Here is a 16,400-nt window from a genome sequence, read left to right as displayed (position 1 = left end):
AGGGTGGAGGCGAACGTTGAAAAATAGAGGTGGGGGGCCGACAAGCCTATGTTCTACTCAAGATTCCAGCATCTGCAGTTCCTGGTGAACCTCAGAAAAGATGTCCGATTTATTTGACCTTTAGACTTTAGACTTTAGAGATACAGTGTGGAAACAGGCCCTTCGGCCCATCGAGTCCTCACCGATCAGCAATCCCGTACGCTAGCACTATCCTACACACTAGGGACAATTTGCTATTCTACCAAAGGCAATTAACCTACAAACCTGCACGTATTTGGAGTGTGGGTGGAAACCGGGGCACCTGGAGAAACCCCAATGCGGTCACAGGGAGAACATGCAAACTCCATACAGACAGCACTCATAGTCAAGATCGAACCCAGGTCTGGGTGTAAGGACCCCTGGCACTGTAAGGCAACAACTCTACCACTGCGCCACTGCACCACCCTGATTGTAATTCAAGTCAAGTCTAGTCAAATTGTGTGTGTTGTCTTTTGCAAAAGTACAGTGCGGTACAGATACAGTGAACACAAAGACTCAGTCGACACACAAAAACAAAAAATTATACATAAATTACACAAGACAGTGAGGAGGAAAAGACTGTGTTAATAAACAAGATTTAAGTGAAAAAAACATAATTAGTAAAACAAGTTTAAGGTAGTGCAGGAGACAATCCATGGTGTTCCATTGCCAAGGTCAGTTCGATTATAATTGCAGTAATGTGGCTGTTCCTGAACCTGTTGGGGTGGAATTTAGGCGTCTGTGCCTCCAGCCTAATGGTAGCAGTGGGACGAGGGCACGACCCTGATGATAGACATCCTTAATGAGGGATAGAGTCATAGTCATGGAGTGATACAGTGTGGAAACAGGCCCTTTGGCCTAACTTACCCACACTGGCCAACATGTCCCTGCTACACTATTCCTACCCGCCTCCGCTTGATTCATATCCCTCCAAACCTGTCCTATCCATGTACCTGTCTAACTGTTTCTTAAATGTTGGGATAGTCCCAGCTTCAACTACCTCCTCTGGCACATTGATCCATACATCCACCACCCTTTGTGTGAAAAAGTTACCCCTCAGATTCCTATCCTCAGATGCTGCCTTTTTGAGGTAGAACCTCACGTGGATGCTTTCAATGGTGGGGAGGGCTGTATCTGTGATGGACCAGGCTGAGTCCACTACCCTCTGCAGCCTTTTACATTGCTGTGCACTGAAAATGCCGTTCCGGGCCATGATGCATCCAGTCTGGATACTTTTTATAGTGCATTTGTACAAGTTTGTTAGAGTGTTCGATAATTTGCCAAATGTCTTTAAACTTCTGAGAGAGTGGAGGTGCAGGCACACCTTCTTCAAGATTCCGTCTGTGTTAGGCTCAGGACAAGTCATCTGAGATGTTAACACCCGGGAAGTTGAAGTTGTTAACTCTTTCCACGGCTAATCCACCAATGAAAACTGGCACAGGCTCTCCTGACTTCTCCTGTCTGTGGTCCAGGGCCAGTACCTTGGTTTCGTTGACATTGGTTGTTTAGTTTAGATTAGTTTAGAGATAAAGTGTGGAGACAGGCCCTCCGGCCCACCGAGTCTGCACCGACCGCACACTAACACTGTCCTACACAATTTACCATTTCATCGAAGCCAATTAACCTACAAGCCTATACGTCTTTGGAGTGTGGGAGAAAACCAGAGCACTTGGAGAAAAAACCTAACGGGGGTTAGGATCGAACTAGGCCCTCTGGTGCTGTACGAAAGTGACTCTACCGCTGCACCACCGTGCCGCTCCCTATTGTTATTGCGGCACCACTCCACTAGACGCTCTAACTCTCACACGTACATATGAGTCTCCACAACCTTGAGTCGCCAATCAAGAGTGGCGTCATTGGCGGATTTGTTGATGGCATCAGAGATGTGCTTAGCGACACAGCGTAATGAGCCTGGAACAGTGGGCTAGGTACACAGCCTTGAGGTATCCCCTATGCTGACAGCCAGTGAGGAGAGATGCTGCTACTGATCTGCAACGATTGAGGTCCGCTGACGAAGAAGTCCTCATCCGGAATTATATTCCAACAATAGATCCAAATCGATCCAAGAATAGTGAAAGGCCTGCCTAGAGCGGATGTGGAGAGGATGTTTCCACTAATGGCAGAGTTTAGGACCAGGGGCCAGAGCCTCAGAATAAAAGGCGTACATTTAGGAAGAGGACGTTGAGGAATTTCTTTAGTCAGAGGGTGGTGAATCTGTGGAATTCATTGCCACAGAAGGCAGTTGGGGCCGTCAATGGATATTTTTAAGGCAGAGATGATAGATTCTTGATCAGTACTGGTATCGGGGATTATGGGGAGTAGGCAGGAGAATGAGGTTGAGAGGGAAACATAGATCAGCCATGATTGAATGGTGGAGTAGACTTGGTGGGCCGGATGGCCATATTCTGCTCCTATCACATGAATAGAGCACTAAAAATCTCTGAAATAGGAAGGCAAAAAGGCATAATAAAATTACAAAAAAGGCACGAACGAGGCATTTATTGACAAAAAAAGGCATAAAAAGGCATTTATTTCCACCACCAAAATATGGTTACAAATGATAATTATTAAGGTATACTACATTAAATACCTGGTTGCACATAACTACCAGCATGTTTTCAATTTATCTGGTGTTAAACTATGCCATCTGTCAGACAGAATATGCTACAGTTGTGAAAAACTTTTTTCTACCCCAGCCGAGGTCACTGGTGCATACCTGAAACAAGCTACAAACTCTACATTCATCTCGATATCTTGTGCATTACAACTACCTTTGAGAACTTTAGCTATGTTTTGTATTTCTTCAAGATCTTTGTCATCTAAAATCACCCTCTCACATTTTCCTTGTATGTCTTCACCTACATCGCCAGGAACTTTAAGTACAAAGTACAGCAAGTGAAGATGTAAACAACTGAGCAATAGTTGAGCTCTTTGACTTCTCCAATACTTCCGATGTCAAGAAATACTCCTTTGATGGTTGGCCTGCCTCCAGTGTACCAATGACCACATTGGCAACATATCTCCTCACAGCATCAGTTGTCTCGTCTATTGAGATCCATATTTGGTTGCATGCAACTTCATCTCTAATTTTCTGCACAACAATGTTGAAGCTGCTGTCAACGTAATGTTTCCGTAATGATGACTCGCTTGGTATATGTTCCTCTGTGTATTTCCCTTAAAAACCTCTGAGAGATTTGTTTTCCAATTTCCACAGTGGAATTCCAGCATCAATGAATGCGTTGCACAGATCACACAAACTCAGATTTGCGACTGGAGCCGGAAGTAAATGTTGTGAGGAGACAAGCTTGCGTATTTCCTACCTTCAGTTTCTCTGCCGCCCGACTTGTGTTTAGCTGTCTGTAAATGATGGGAGACTAAGTATTTCTTCTCATGATTCACTGCTTTCTCACATGCTTTGCAAAACAGCACACAGTTGTCTGTAGAGAATATATCACTCCCATACACTCTCACCAAATCGTTCAATTTTTTACAAGGCATTGACTTGACTTTAGGCATTTTGACATTTGCAGGGGTAGATCCTATAGGAACAGGGATGCAGACCTCTACAGGCAGGCCAAGTACAAGCTGAGAAGAGAAATCAGAGCTGCCAAGGAAAGGTACTCTGAGAAGTTGAGGAGCAAGTTCTCAGCAAATTACTCTTCTTCAGTGTGGAAGGGCTTGCAAGAAATCACAAGCTACAAGTGGAAAACCCTCCGCTCCTTGGACAATCGTCAGCTGACCAACGACCTGAACGAGTTCTACTGCAGGTTCGATAAACAGAAACTTAACCCTGGTACCCCCACACCCCATCCCCAACCAACACTTGACACCTACTCACAGCTTGACTTCAGTTTGAAAAGACTAGACCCTTCCCCACCTACTCCTCCCCAATCACCACTTCACACCTACTTAAAGCATGACTCCAGTTTGCAAAGACTGGACCCTTTCCCACGCACCCCTCTCCAATCACCACTTAACACCCATTACAGCCGGGTTTCACCCCGGTGGTGTAAATTTTCTTGTAAGTTACGTTAAAACGGCAAAAAAAGGCTGATTTCGTGAAAAGGGCATTATCTTCCTGAAATCATCAAAAAAGGCATGAAAAGGCACTTATGGCACATGGCATTTATGGCAAAATCCTGGCTCTACTTATGAACATGATCTAGTTGCAAAGAAAGGTATAGAGGCTGAGGTCTTGGAACTTGGAGAGGAGCTTGGAGGGGATATACACTTGGGCACACACACTCACGCACACTTATGAATACATACACACATGCACACATTCCTACAGACAAACACGCACCCACATACTCGCACGCACACAAATGCACACGCACACGCATATGCACACATGTGCATGCACACATATGCACAGGCTCACAGGTAGGCCCCAGCTATGTTTCTGGTTGGATTTCCATGCAAACCTCCCACTTCCCATAGACTTTATGTGGTTAAAAATGAACGGAATTTCCACTCTTCAAATGCCAAATGATGACCTTGCCTGGTTTACTCCTAAGATCAATGTCGTATGTTTTGAACATGGTGTTGGAATGCTGGCCTGTGCAATCAATAGAGTTGACTTATACTGACCTCGACATATTACTCCCCAAATCTACTTGGATTGAAACAGACCCCAAATGGTGATATTCAGTTTTTAAATGTCCCCTCTCTCTCAGCAGTCCATTTGAGCAGTAGCTGAACTAGTTACAACACATTTCCACTGCTGATGGTTCCGTTTTGCACTGGTGGGCATTATTATTGTCACAAATATTAGAATTAAATCTTGTGGAAATTTAGGGATCTGTTATGCATTAAGCAAGAAAAAAGGACCAAACACAGAAGGTGTGTATGTGAGAGCAAAAGGTTTTGCTAATCACATTATAAGTGGTATCATTGGTGCACCACAGGAACCAAGTTGAGACCATTAGCACGTATTAAGATGATCATGACTGTCTGCAGAATAAACTAAACTAACACAGGTTAGTGTTCAAAAAGGAACTGCAGATGCTGGAATATCGAAGGTACACAAAATTGCTGGGGAAACTCAGCGGGTGCAGCAGCATCTATGGAGCGAAGGAAATAGGCGACGTTTCGGGCCGAAACCCTTCTTCAGACTGATGGGGGGTGGGGGGGGGGGGAGAAGGAAGGAAAAGGGGAGGAGGAGGAGGAGCCCGAGGGGGGGCGGATGGGGGGGTGGGAGGAGACAGCTAGAGGGTTAAGGAAGGGGAGGAGACAGCAAGGGCTAGCAAAATTGGGAGAATTCAATGTTAATGCCATCCGGACGCAAGGTCCCCAGACGGAATATGAGGTGCTGTTCCTCCAATTTCCGCTGTTGCTCACTCTGGCAATGGAGGAGACCCAGGACAGAGAGGTCGGATTGGGAATGGGAGGGGGAGTTGAAGTGCTGAGCCACCGGGAGTTCAGGTAGGTTATTGCGGACTGAGCGGAGGTGTTCGGCGAAACGATCGCCCAACCTACGCTTAGTCTCCCCGATGTAAATCAGCTGACATCTAGAGCAGCGGATGCAGTAGATGAGGTTGGAGGAGATACAGGTGAACCTTTGTCGCACCTGACCTCACCATCTCCATCGCAGGGGACAGACTCCTGACCGACATACATTACAAACCCACTGACTCACATGGCTATCTGGACTACACGTCTTCCCACCCTGCCCCCTGTAAAGACTCCATCCCCTACTCCCAATTCCTCCGCCTACGCCGCATCTGTTCCCAGGATGAGACATTCCATACCAGGGCATCGGAAATGTCCTCGTTCTTTAGGGAACGGGGATTCCCCTCCGCCACCATAGATGAGGCTCACACCAGGGTCACATCCATACCCCGTAACACTGCTCTCTCTCCCCATCCCCACACTCGCAACAAGGGCAGAGTCCCTCTGGTCCTCACCTTTCACCCCACCAGCCGGCAAATACAACACATAATCCTCCGCCATTTCCGCCACCCCCAACGTGACCCCACCACTCGCCACATCTTCCCATCTCCCCCCATGTCTGCCTTCCGCAAAGACCGCTCCCTCCGCCACTCCCCCGTCAATTCTTCCCTTCCCTCCCGCACCACCCCCTCCCCGGGCACTTTCCGTTGCAACCGCAAGAACTGCAACACCTGTCCCTTCACCACCCCCCTCGACTCCATTCAAGGACCCAAGCAGTCGTTCCAGGTGCGACAAAGGTTCACCTGTATCTCCTCCAACCTCATCTACTGCATCCGCTGCTCTAGATGTCAGCTGATTTACATCGGGGACACTAAGCGTAGGTTGGGCGATCGTTTCGCCGAACACCTCCGCTCAGTCCGCAATAACCTACCTGAACTCCCGGTGGCTCAGCACTTCAACTCCCCCTCCCATTCCCAATCCGACCTCTCTGTCCTGGGTCTCCTCCATTGCCAGAGTGAACAACAGCGGAAATTGGAGGAACAGCACCTCATATTCCGTCTGGGGACCTTGCGTCCGGATGGCATTAACATTGAATTCTCCCAATTTTGATAGCCCTTGCTGTCTCCTCCCCTTCCTTAACCCTCTAGCTGTCTCCTCCCACCCTCCCATCCGCCCGCCCTCGGGCTCCTCCTCCTCCTCCCCTTTTCCTTCCTTCTCCCCCCCCCACCCCATCAGTCTGAAGAAGGGTTTCGGCCCGAAACGTCGCCTATTTCCTTCGCTCCATAGACGCTGCTGCACCCGCTGAGTTTCCCCAGCAATTTTGTGTACCTTCTAACACAGGTTAGTTCCAGTTAGTCAAGGAATGCCTAGGTTGTTGTACCTAGAATGCATCAAACTGATCAATCCTATTGATAAATCAAAATTCCAGTGCAAAGTTGAAAATTATCCCTTTCGGAATCTGGAGTTTAGTTTGGCAATTTACAATTTTACCGATGCCAATTAACCTTAAAAAATTGTACATCTTTGGAATGTGGGAGGAAAGCAAAGATCCCGGAGAAAACCACTAATAACATAGTTATCTTAAAATGGAAAATATTAGCTAAAACTATCTTGAAATCAAATGTCCCTATTTTTACAAATTAACATTCACTAAGTACAGAGGATATATCAAAAGATAGGAGTACATTATAATGTTTATTTTATTGTCATTGAAGTCCATCCGACACACACTGGAGACAATTTACAAATTTACCGAAGCCAATTAACCTGCAACCCTATACGTCTTTCGAGAGTGGGAGGAAACCGGAGCACCTGGGGAAAGCACACGCAGGTCACAGGGAGAACGTGCAAACTCCGTACAGACAGCACCCGTAGTCAGGATTGATCCTAGCGCAGTAAGGCAGCAACTGTACCGCTGCGCCACCGTGCCCCCCCTGTATGTATTAAAATGTGAGAGGTTTCTCCTCTTCGTTCAAGATTATTAAAATTGAAACTACTGCTCGAGGGCTAAGATCCCAATTTGCTGACCTCAATGCAGTTATTACATAAACACTGCTTTATATAAATACTGTATAATTTGTGCATCACATGCAGGCTCTTTTACTGCATGTGACAGCATGGGAAAGGCGTTGAAAAACGGCATGTCTGCCAAATTACCAAGCTTGTCCTAGACCAGAATAGAGTCATAGAGTGATACAGTGTGGAAACAGGACCTTCATCCCAACTTGCCCACCCCGGCCAAAATGTCCCAGCTACACTAGTCCCACCTGCCTTCGCTTGGTCCATATCCCTCCAAACCTGTCCTATCCATGTACCTGTCTAACTGGTTCTTCAATGATGGGATAGTCCCAGCCTCAACTACCTCCTCTGGCAACTTGTTCCATACAACCACCATCCTTTGTGTGAAAAGGACACCCCTCGGTTTCCTATGAAATCTTTTCCCCTTCACCTTGAACCTCTGTCCGCTGGTCCTCGATTCCCCTACTCTGGGCAAGAGACTGTGCATCTATTCCTCTATGATGCTGCGTTGCCCAGTATGTTACTGGTTAAAGAGAAATGAAAAGATTGGAATCTGTAGGATACCTATTCAGCACTTTATATTCAAATAATTTAGTATTAATTGATACCATGAAATGAATGTCAAGTAATTTGCTACACTGAATGGCCCATGTATGGGAGCACAAAGCAGTAATATTTGTTAAAAGCATAAATAGTCATAGAGTTTTTGGTCATACAACATGGAAACATGCCCTTCCACCCAACTTGCCCACACCGGCCAATATGTCCCATCTACATTAGCCCCGCCTCCCTACATTTCACCCATATCCCTCAAAACCTGTCCTATCCATGTACACGTCCAAATGTTTCTTAAACGTTACTATACTACCTGCCTCAACTACCTCCTCCAGCAGCTCATTGCATACACCCACCATGACCCTTTGTGTGAAAAAGTTACCCCTCAGGCTCCTATTAAATGGGCGGCATTGTGGCGCAGCGGTAGATTTGCTGTCTCACAGCACCAGAGATCCAGGTTCGATTTTGACATTGGGTGCTGTCTGTACGGAGTTTTTACGTTCTCCCTGTGACCTGCATGGGTTTTCTCTGGCTGCTCTGGTTTCCTCCCACATTCCAAATAAGTACAGCTTTGTAGGTTATATGGTTTGTTACAATTGTGAATTATCCCTAGTGTGTGTAAGATAGCTTTAGTGTGGGGATCGCTGGTCGGTGGGCCGAAGGGCCTGTTTCCGTGCTGTATCTCTAAACTAAACGCAGCCAAACTAAATCTTTTAAATCCTATTAAGGCGACTAAATGCAGGAAGATATGGAAAACATCTAATTTTGTTTAGTTTCTCCATTGGCATCTTTGCCCACAATGTCTCTTCCTGTTATTAGGAGAATGAGGTGACACACAGTATAATGCCTGCTGCTGGCAGTGCCTCCTCCAGTCCTGCCAAGAATAAGTTCCCTTCGGTAAAGTAGTTTGACATTTTTCTCTTCACTCCTCCTCCGTTAAGCCGAGAGTGCTCCAACACCCACAGCTTGCTCCATCTAGCAGCCTAATAGAGAACTGGCATAACTCGCAAAGTTGGGGAATCTGGGTTTAAATTCATGAAGGGGGTGTTAGTCAAAGTCTTGGCATCTAGATGCCTGCTGCTGTAACTAACTGGCCACATAGTTTATTTTTGTTAAACAATACAGGAATATTTAGTATTCCACGTACGACAGAGAAAGTTAGTATTCCATATGCAGCACTCTGCAAGTTAAAAGCCTTTTCATAAGCATTTTGTCCAAGGTTCAGCATTAATTAGTTTAATTGTGTGGGTGGAAATAATCTAGCTGGGTATCCAAAATTATTGGTCTTAAATAACTCCGCTCTGAAGAGTAATACTGTAAAGTAAAGCTTAAAAATTAAACACGTTGTATTCATGGCTTTTTTTTTTTTTTTTTTACAGACAATAGTGTGACTAAGGGTGAGCTACCAGATTTTGCATAACAACAGACCACCCAAAGGGGATGCGTGGGGGCCAAGCCTTGTCACATGGGGCTGCCTAGCATATTAATGAGCACATTTACTGGGGGGGAAAAACTGCCCAGAGAAGCAGCCAGTGAATAGATGATGCAGTTTGCAGGATTCCGTTTTATGATACAGATGGTTTAATGGGTTATTCCATTGTGTTTGAGCAAGTGGTCAAATTAGACAGGCATCATCCAAATCAAAGAGGTTTTCTCCACTGGAAGCATTTTTTTTTGTGCATTTGTATTTTTGAAGATGTTTCGAGAACAGCACCGAATAGAGGGCTCACATATTCTTATGGGCTCAAAAAAAAAGGATACCAGAATCGTGCAGGGGGGAAAAGAATATGTAATTTACAAATGCAATAGCATTCTTTTAGAGTGATTTAACTAAGGATACATCGCATTGATTTTTGAATGTGTTGATTTGGTTTAGTGATGTGGTTTCTTTGTGCAACAAGGAGATCATAAGCGTGTTATATTTTAATACATTTCTTTTTTATTGCAAACAATAATGTACAAAAGGCAAGTTTCTTTAAAGACAGGTCTTTTCAAACTCACCCAAAAGGCAAAATATCTGATTTGATAGTTTTAAGTTACAGAAATACTTTAATGTCCAACTTTTATACAGAAATAAGAGTTTCAGCCATATTACAGAGTGACTGAATTCTGTACTACTGAATCCCAATGACACGTTTTCCATTAAAACTGTTAACAAATATATATATTTTTGAATGCCTGTTGTCTTTTTTAAAAAGCGATCTGTTCAATCATGCCGCAGCTTAATGAAAATAGATTGAAAAATTTAAGAGGCTTCTGCAAATGTCAGGTAAAAAAAAGTTAGAAAAGGTTTTTTTCATTTTACTAGTTAGCAAAAAGTATTAGCTGAAGCAATTAGCAAATGCTGTAAACTACATTTGCAATCTCCATATTCTTTGAAAATGATCTTCCAGTCTTTATACATTTCGGATCAGCTTAATAAAGTTGATTTATTTCCTTTTTAACTTTCACACAACTGTACAGTAGAGAACTAAGTACAAGTTTTTTTTTTTTAAAAGCACTTTTAATTAAAAAAAACTTTACAAGATAAATAATGCTTTACAGTTTTTAAACCATGTTTTGGAAGTTCACTTGCAGCTCTTCCCTGCTGAGTACTAAAACAGCAATGGCCACCCAGGACACTGGTACAAATCCTTTGCCTAAGATAGTAATGAGTATATACCATGCTGTTTGATTCCACCTTTGCACCAGTGAAGATTTGACAGTATTTGGACTTTAAAACGTAGTTATGCTGCCTGTGTGTACAACACATACTGTACTCAGTGGGTTGAAGACATTTCCTGTAGTATTCCTGTAAAATACATTTATGCACACGTTCTCATGCAGGAAGCTGGAAGTCAGCTGCAGACTCACTAGCAAATGCCTGGATGATGCGCTTCTCAGCGTAGGAATGCACAATTCACCTCAATATCTGTTCCCATCTCGTAACACAGCGTATCCCACCATGTGTGGGGAGGAACTGGCGAGGCAATCAATACCTCCATTGTCAAAAGAAATAGCCAATTCCTGTGTTAAAATGAGTATGAGGGTTCACCTATCTCTTCCTCCTGCTAGATTCTGGCATTGATCTGCGATCATGTTTCTGACTGGACTTGAAGGAACATATTTTTCAAAAAGGACATCATCGTAAATAGTGAAAAAAGATACTATTTCGTAAAAAAATAGGCCGTACGGCATCAGCAAATGCTAACTTGTGAAGTATTCTACCAAAAGTGGTTTGGCATTTGATCTTTCAAAATAAGAAGATTTCTTCGCTAAAATATGTATAAATCCCCACTCTGCAAATGGAAATGACTCATACACAGTACATACTAAATTCAAAAAAAATTAAGAAAGAAAATCCTCCTCACAGAGGAGTGCAATACTACAAAATGAGAAGTCCAAACACAGGAAATGACCAAACCAGCTGAGTTGATTGTTCAGACTTGTTCATTCAATGACTTGCCAGTTCAGTCACCAGTACTGAATGGACACGGCGAAGCACTTTGTGGTAGGACACTTTGGCCACTTCTCACAGCAGTTCACGTTAGTGCATGGAAGCACATCTCTGTGGGATCTCCATCAACCTCCTTTGATGCACTTGAGAGAGAGAGAGAGAGTCTAGACCAGTGGGCTATTAAGGTCTGGTCAGCTGTGTGTAGACTGGCTGCTCCCAGTGTTGTGGACTGTGGGTCTGGGGGATGGAAGGGACTCCGGTGGTGTCTGCAATGGGCGTGTACATGGGGCGCTGGGATGGGTTCATGTAGGTGAAGGTGGAGAAGAGGCCGGTGGTCTGACCCGCCGCGTGGCTGTAGTAGGAATTGGTGTTGGTCTGGTGGTCTGTGTAGTCATACTGGGTGCGGGGGATGGAGGGGTAGGACGAGCTGTAGTGCTGCATGTTGAAGGAGCCGTAGCTGATCTGCTGCGGGGAATGCTGCTGCTCATTGTAGTGGCTGGGGCTGAGCTGCTCCGTCTTGATGTGCGTCCTCTGCTGCTGCCCCTGCTCGCTGGCCAGGCCGCTCATGGCGTGCTGCTTGGACAGCCAGGGGTGGGCGGACTGGGCGGCCGTAGAACCGCTGATGCCGTAACTGCCCGTGTAGCCCGTCTGGCCGCTCGGCCCGTGGCCGGCGTGGGTGACCGCAACTCCGGGGTGCCCGTTGGGCGGGAGGTACTGGTCGAACTCGTTGACGTCGAACGTCTCCATGTTGGACATGACTTCGCTGCTGAGTTCCCCAATGTCCACATTGCTGAAGTCAATGTGGGGTTGCCTGCCTCCTTCCTGTAGGGGGCGACCCTCACGCTTCAGGTCTGGTTTGCTTGGCTGTATCTCAGTCTTGGGCGTGGTGGGTGGTGTCGGTGGCCCCTGAGACTGACCTGGAAACCAAGAAGAAAAAACACAATCCCTTTTATTTAAAGCTGTATCTCTAAACTAAACTAAACTAAACTAAACTATGAGACTGGAGTTGGACACAAAAAATCTGGAGAAACTCAGTGGGTCAGGCAGCATCTCTGGAGAAAATGAATATGTGACCTTTCAGGTCGAGTCCCGTCTTCCTCCTCCTTCTCCAGAGATGCTGTCTGACCCGCCGAGTTACTCCAGACTTTTGTGCCTATCCACGGTTTAAACCAGCATCTGCAGTTCCTTTCCACACACACCATTTAAAAAAAAAATTCGTTTAGTTGTAGCTTAGTTTAAACTTAAAGTGTGGAAACGGGACCCTTCGACCCACCCAGTCCACGCTTGTCCCAGGTCATCCCACTTTCCTGTCCACTCCCTGCACACCAGGAACAATTTGCAGAGGGCGGTGCCAATCCGCAAAGTCGCACGACTTTAGGGGCGTGGGAAGAAACCGGAGCCACCCGGAGAAAACGCACGCTGCGGTGGCAAGGAGAAAGTTACGTGCAAACTCCGCACGGCCAGCACCCGAGGCCAGGATCGAACCCGGGGTCTCCGGCGCAGCGAGGCAGCGGCTCGCGATTATGCACAGCGCGGTATTAACGCACTGCCACCCACAATCAGGATCTCCAAGGGACTGCGTTCAAAACATTGCAGAAGTCCACAACATATGCACCAATGCTACTGTGTAGGAAGGAACTGCAGACGCTGGTTTAAAGTTGGAATAACTCAGTGGGAGGAGGCAGCATCTCTGGAGAGAAATGGGGTGACATTTGTATGTATCATATATATATATATATATTATATATATCAGTCTGAGGACGGGTCTCGACCCGAAACGTCACCCATTCCTTCCCTCCAGATATGCTGCCTGTCCCGCTGTTACTGCAGCAATTTGTGGCTACCTTCGATTTAAACCAGCACCTGCAGTTCTTTCCTACACAATACTTCTGTCTTGTCTCTCTCATTCTGCTCCCGGGATGTGAAACTCACCCGAGTGTTCAGCCGGTGAATGGACGTCGCTCATGCTAGACGCGGAGTGTGGCGAGTCGGCCTGCAGCACCTTGAACAGAGCATTGGGGGTGATGTGGGTCTGCTCGGCACCTTCCTCGTTCTCCCCTTGCCCGTTCTTCACCGATTTCCTCCGCCTGGGCTGGTATTTGTAGTCAGGGTGATCCTTCTTGTGCTGCACTCGTAGCCGCTCCGCTTCCTCCACGAATGGACGTTTCTCGCCTTCGTTAAGCAGCCTGCAAACAAAAGCCAAGAGAGACCCAGAATTAACAATGCGTCAAGCACCTCCCCACCCCCCCATACCCTGTGTTCGCAAAACAATCTCTGCCACAACTGCGCGCCGGCCACTTGTAACCCAGCGATTAGATTTAGCAGTGGATTGCACAGAATTAATAAAAGCAAAAAGACTGACACAAAATGCTGGAATAACTAACTCGGCGGGACAGGCAGCATCTCTGGAGAGAAGGAACGGGTGACGTTTCGGGTCGAGACCCTTCTACAGATTAAAAAGAAAACCCTTTTTAGCTTTGTACAGTTGGAGATAGTTTGAGAGCCCGGTCGGATTCTGCGAGGTTACTGCCCAAGCACGTCCGGACAAAGTGTTTTAGAGTTGTTAAAAAAAAAGGGCGGAGGAGGTGAGGAGAGGGTTTTCGGTGCAGAAATCCGATCGATTTTTTGACAAGTGTCTCCTCCAGTTACGCGCGCCCAAGGCAGATTTAACTGCAAGACTCGGGGGTAAGAGTTTCGCATTCACCTCCCTCCCCGTCCCAAATCTCTCCGCCTCCCCCTCTCTCTCTCTCTCTCTCTCCCCGAAACCAACCAAACTTGTTTTGACTTCCAGCCCTCCCCTGCACCAACTTTCACCGCCAAGCAACGCGCAACAACTTTTGCTTTCTGCAAGTCCGCTCGAAATCTGCGCCCCAAATCTCACTCGATTCGTTCGAGTGGAAACTTTGCATTCTGCACCGTAATCTTCAATCGCTCGACTCACGCAAAATGCAAAGTCTCATTTCGCTCATTCCCCGGGCACGTTCTTGCAGAAAGCATGCAACGAGTGCAGCCAATTGCTTAAGACGGAGCGCGGCTTGCAAAATAACGTGGGGGCTCGGGAACTGTGCCTTTTTTACCTGCGTTCAACACTGCGCCAAAGTTTAAACCTTGCAACTGCATGTCGTAAATAAATAATCGCCAAAATCTCCGGCTCAAACAATAATTCTCAAAGAGACTAGGTATCTTCGTTTCAGTGAGTGCGAAGGGGTGATCAACAATAGCCCGCACTTTCATTAAAGTTATTAAAACAAATTAAAAACACTGTCAACTTAAACTTAATTCGTTTAATGTTTCATTAACAGCGCGAGGTTGCTAAACTCACCTCCAGAGTTTGCCGAGAGTTTTGCTCAGCTCTGCGTTGTGTAGGTGGGGATATTGATCTGCCAGTTTCCTCCGCGCTGCCTGAGCCCAGACCATGAAGGCGTTCATGGGCCGTTTGACGTGAGGCTTGTTCTTTGACGAGCCATTGACTCGGACGGGCATGGGCACCAGGGTCCAGTCGTATCCTTTGAGCACCTGGGTGACCGCTTCCCGGATACACGCCGGGAACTTGTCATCGTCCTCCTTCTTCGAGTCCAAACTCTGGTCGTTCTGCCCGTTGTGGATGGGCTTGGTGTCCTCGGCGTCCGAGCCGGTGCCCGAGCCGCACGGCGAGCCAGCCGAGTCGTCAGACATGGTCGGACTGGGCACGTCGGAGAGAGCCTTCTCGTGTTCCTCTGTCATTTTCACGAAGGGGTCGAGGAGATTCATGCAAAAAAGACAAGTGGAGGCGCGACTGCACTCAGCAAACCCGGGGAGGGAGGAAGGGAGAGAGAGAGAGAGGAAACGAGGTGGCAAAGGATAAAACTCGCCTTTGACTTCCCTCTCCTTGCCTCTCTCTGTGTGAAGGGGGTATGAGACTCTGCAATCCGCTCGGAGTAGTAACCGACTCTGTTGCTGAAACTCGGGCAGTCTTCTGAGTGTATAAATAAAGGAGCACAAACTCGCCTTCGCCAATCGGTGCAAACCGCCTAGACCTTCCGAAAGAGCAATTGGTGCAAAGTTTTAAGTGACAGATACAGGCGGAGTCGGAGTCGGGGGGCGGGGAAGAAAAGTTTTTGGTCTCAGCTGGGAAATGTAAGGTCGACCCAACGTGATGTAATTAGATCAGGCGACAGATCCCGGTAGTTTGAGCGGCAGTGTTGTCCCTTTTGGCCATTATTGTCGCCCATATATCACATATTAAGATTAGTCTGGCCCGTTTGAGAATCCGCACATTCTGTAAACAGGAAATAGTCGAGCGAATTCTCTCCTCTGATCCTCGGGACGAAAGCTACAGAAGTTTATTCGAGCGAGTTTGCGCTTTTGTCTGGAGACAGGCGCCTTTCTCTCTCTCCACCAACCCCCACCCCCACCCCAGTCTGAATCCGAATTTCTTTACAATTGGAGTTTACTATTGAGTCGGTTCGTGGTGTCAAATCTAGACTACCTTTCTCCCCCACCCCGCCCCCTGCGAAAGTGTCAAACGCCACGATTCTAATCAAATCCTTCAATCCACCCATAAATCAGGTGGTTTCTATGCCCGCTGTGGCGATAGCCGGCCCTGGCGATTAGTTGGCTTCGCGTTGTAGGTGCGTTCAAATTCGTCCTGTGCAGGATTGCAGTGGTGCGCCCATCGGCTCCTTCATTGAGCGCTGTGAACTGGGCGTTCTTAGTAGCAGCGCCTTTATCAGCCTCAGGAAGACGGGGTCAGCTCAAAGTAAAACCATCAATTAACCTAGTTAATAAAACTCAAATAAAATGCTCATCGTTCCGCGCGGAAACCGAAGACTCGGTCAGAGATAGCTGGAGTATATTTTACAAAGTACTGGAATCAAGCTGAATAAAATGTAAACTGCAAAAGTAATGATATAGTGATGAGTTTTAATGAGTGATGATCGGTGCCATCTGAAATAATTATTGGATATTATCAGCGAGTGCTCTTGTTAGTTGATGGGGGAGG

At 46.5% G+C, this 16,400-nt stretch overlaps 1 protein-coding gene across 1 annotated transcript; it reads right to left on the bottom strand.

Annotated features, from left to right (window-relative positions):
- Nucleotides 1-9,899: 9,899 nt before the first annotated feature.
- Nucleotides 9,900-15,428, bottom strand: sox9 (SRY-box transcription factor 9). The gene is made up of 3 exons (XM_033044303.1): nt 14,742-15,428; nt 13,352-13,605; nt 9,900-12,336 (listed from the first exon to the last, which is right to left on the bottom strand). The coding sequence occupies exons 1-3, from the start codon at nt 15,167-15,169 to the stop codon at nt 11,600-11,602; spliced, it is 1,419 nt and encodes a 472-aa protein (XP_032900194.1). The 5' UTR covers nt 15,170-15,428; the 3' UTR covers nt 9,900-11,599.
- Between the last annotated feature and the right edge of the window lie 972 nt (nt 15,429-16,400).

The sequence above is a fragment of the Amblyraja radiata genome, chromosome 26, assembly GCF_010909765.2.
Source record: "Amblyraja radiata isolate CabotCenter1 chromosome 26, sAmbRad1.1.pri, whole genome shotgun sequence".
Lineage (NCBI taxonomy): Eukaryota > Metazoa > Chordata > Chondrichthyes > Rajiformes > Rajidae > Amblyraja > Amblyraja radiata.
Note: the sequence above shows the minus strand (reverse complement) of the source record. Positions and strands in the feature narration are given on the sequence as shown.

Bases quoted from the DNA above. Each gene is read 5' to 3' on its own strand.
- sox9 (XM_033044303.1), bottom strand. From the start codon at position 15,169: ATGAATCTCCTCGACCCCTTCGTGAAAATGACAGAGGAACACGAGAAG. The intron at 13,606-14,741 runs GTGAGTTTAGCA...TTTTGTTTGCAG, and splicing joins ACTCTCGGCAAACTCTGGAG to GCTGCTTAACGAAGGCGAGA. The intron at 12,337-13,351 runs GTGAGTTTCACA...CTTGGTTTCCAG, and splicing joins TTCACCGGCTGAACACTCGG to GTCAGTCTCAGGGGCCACCG.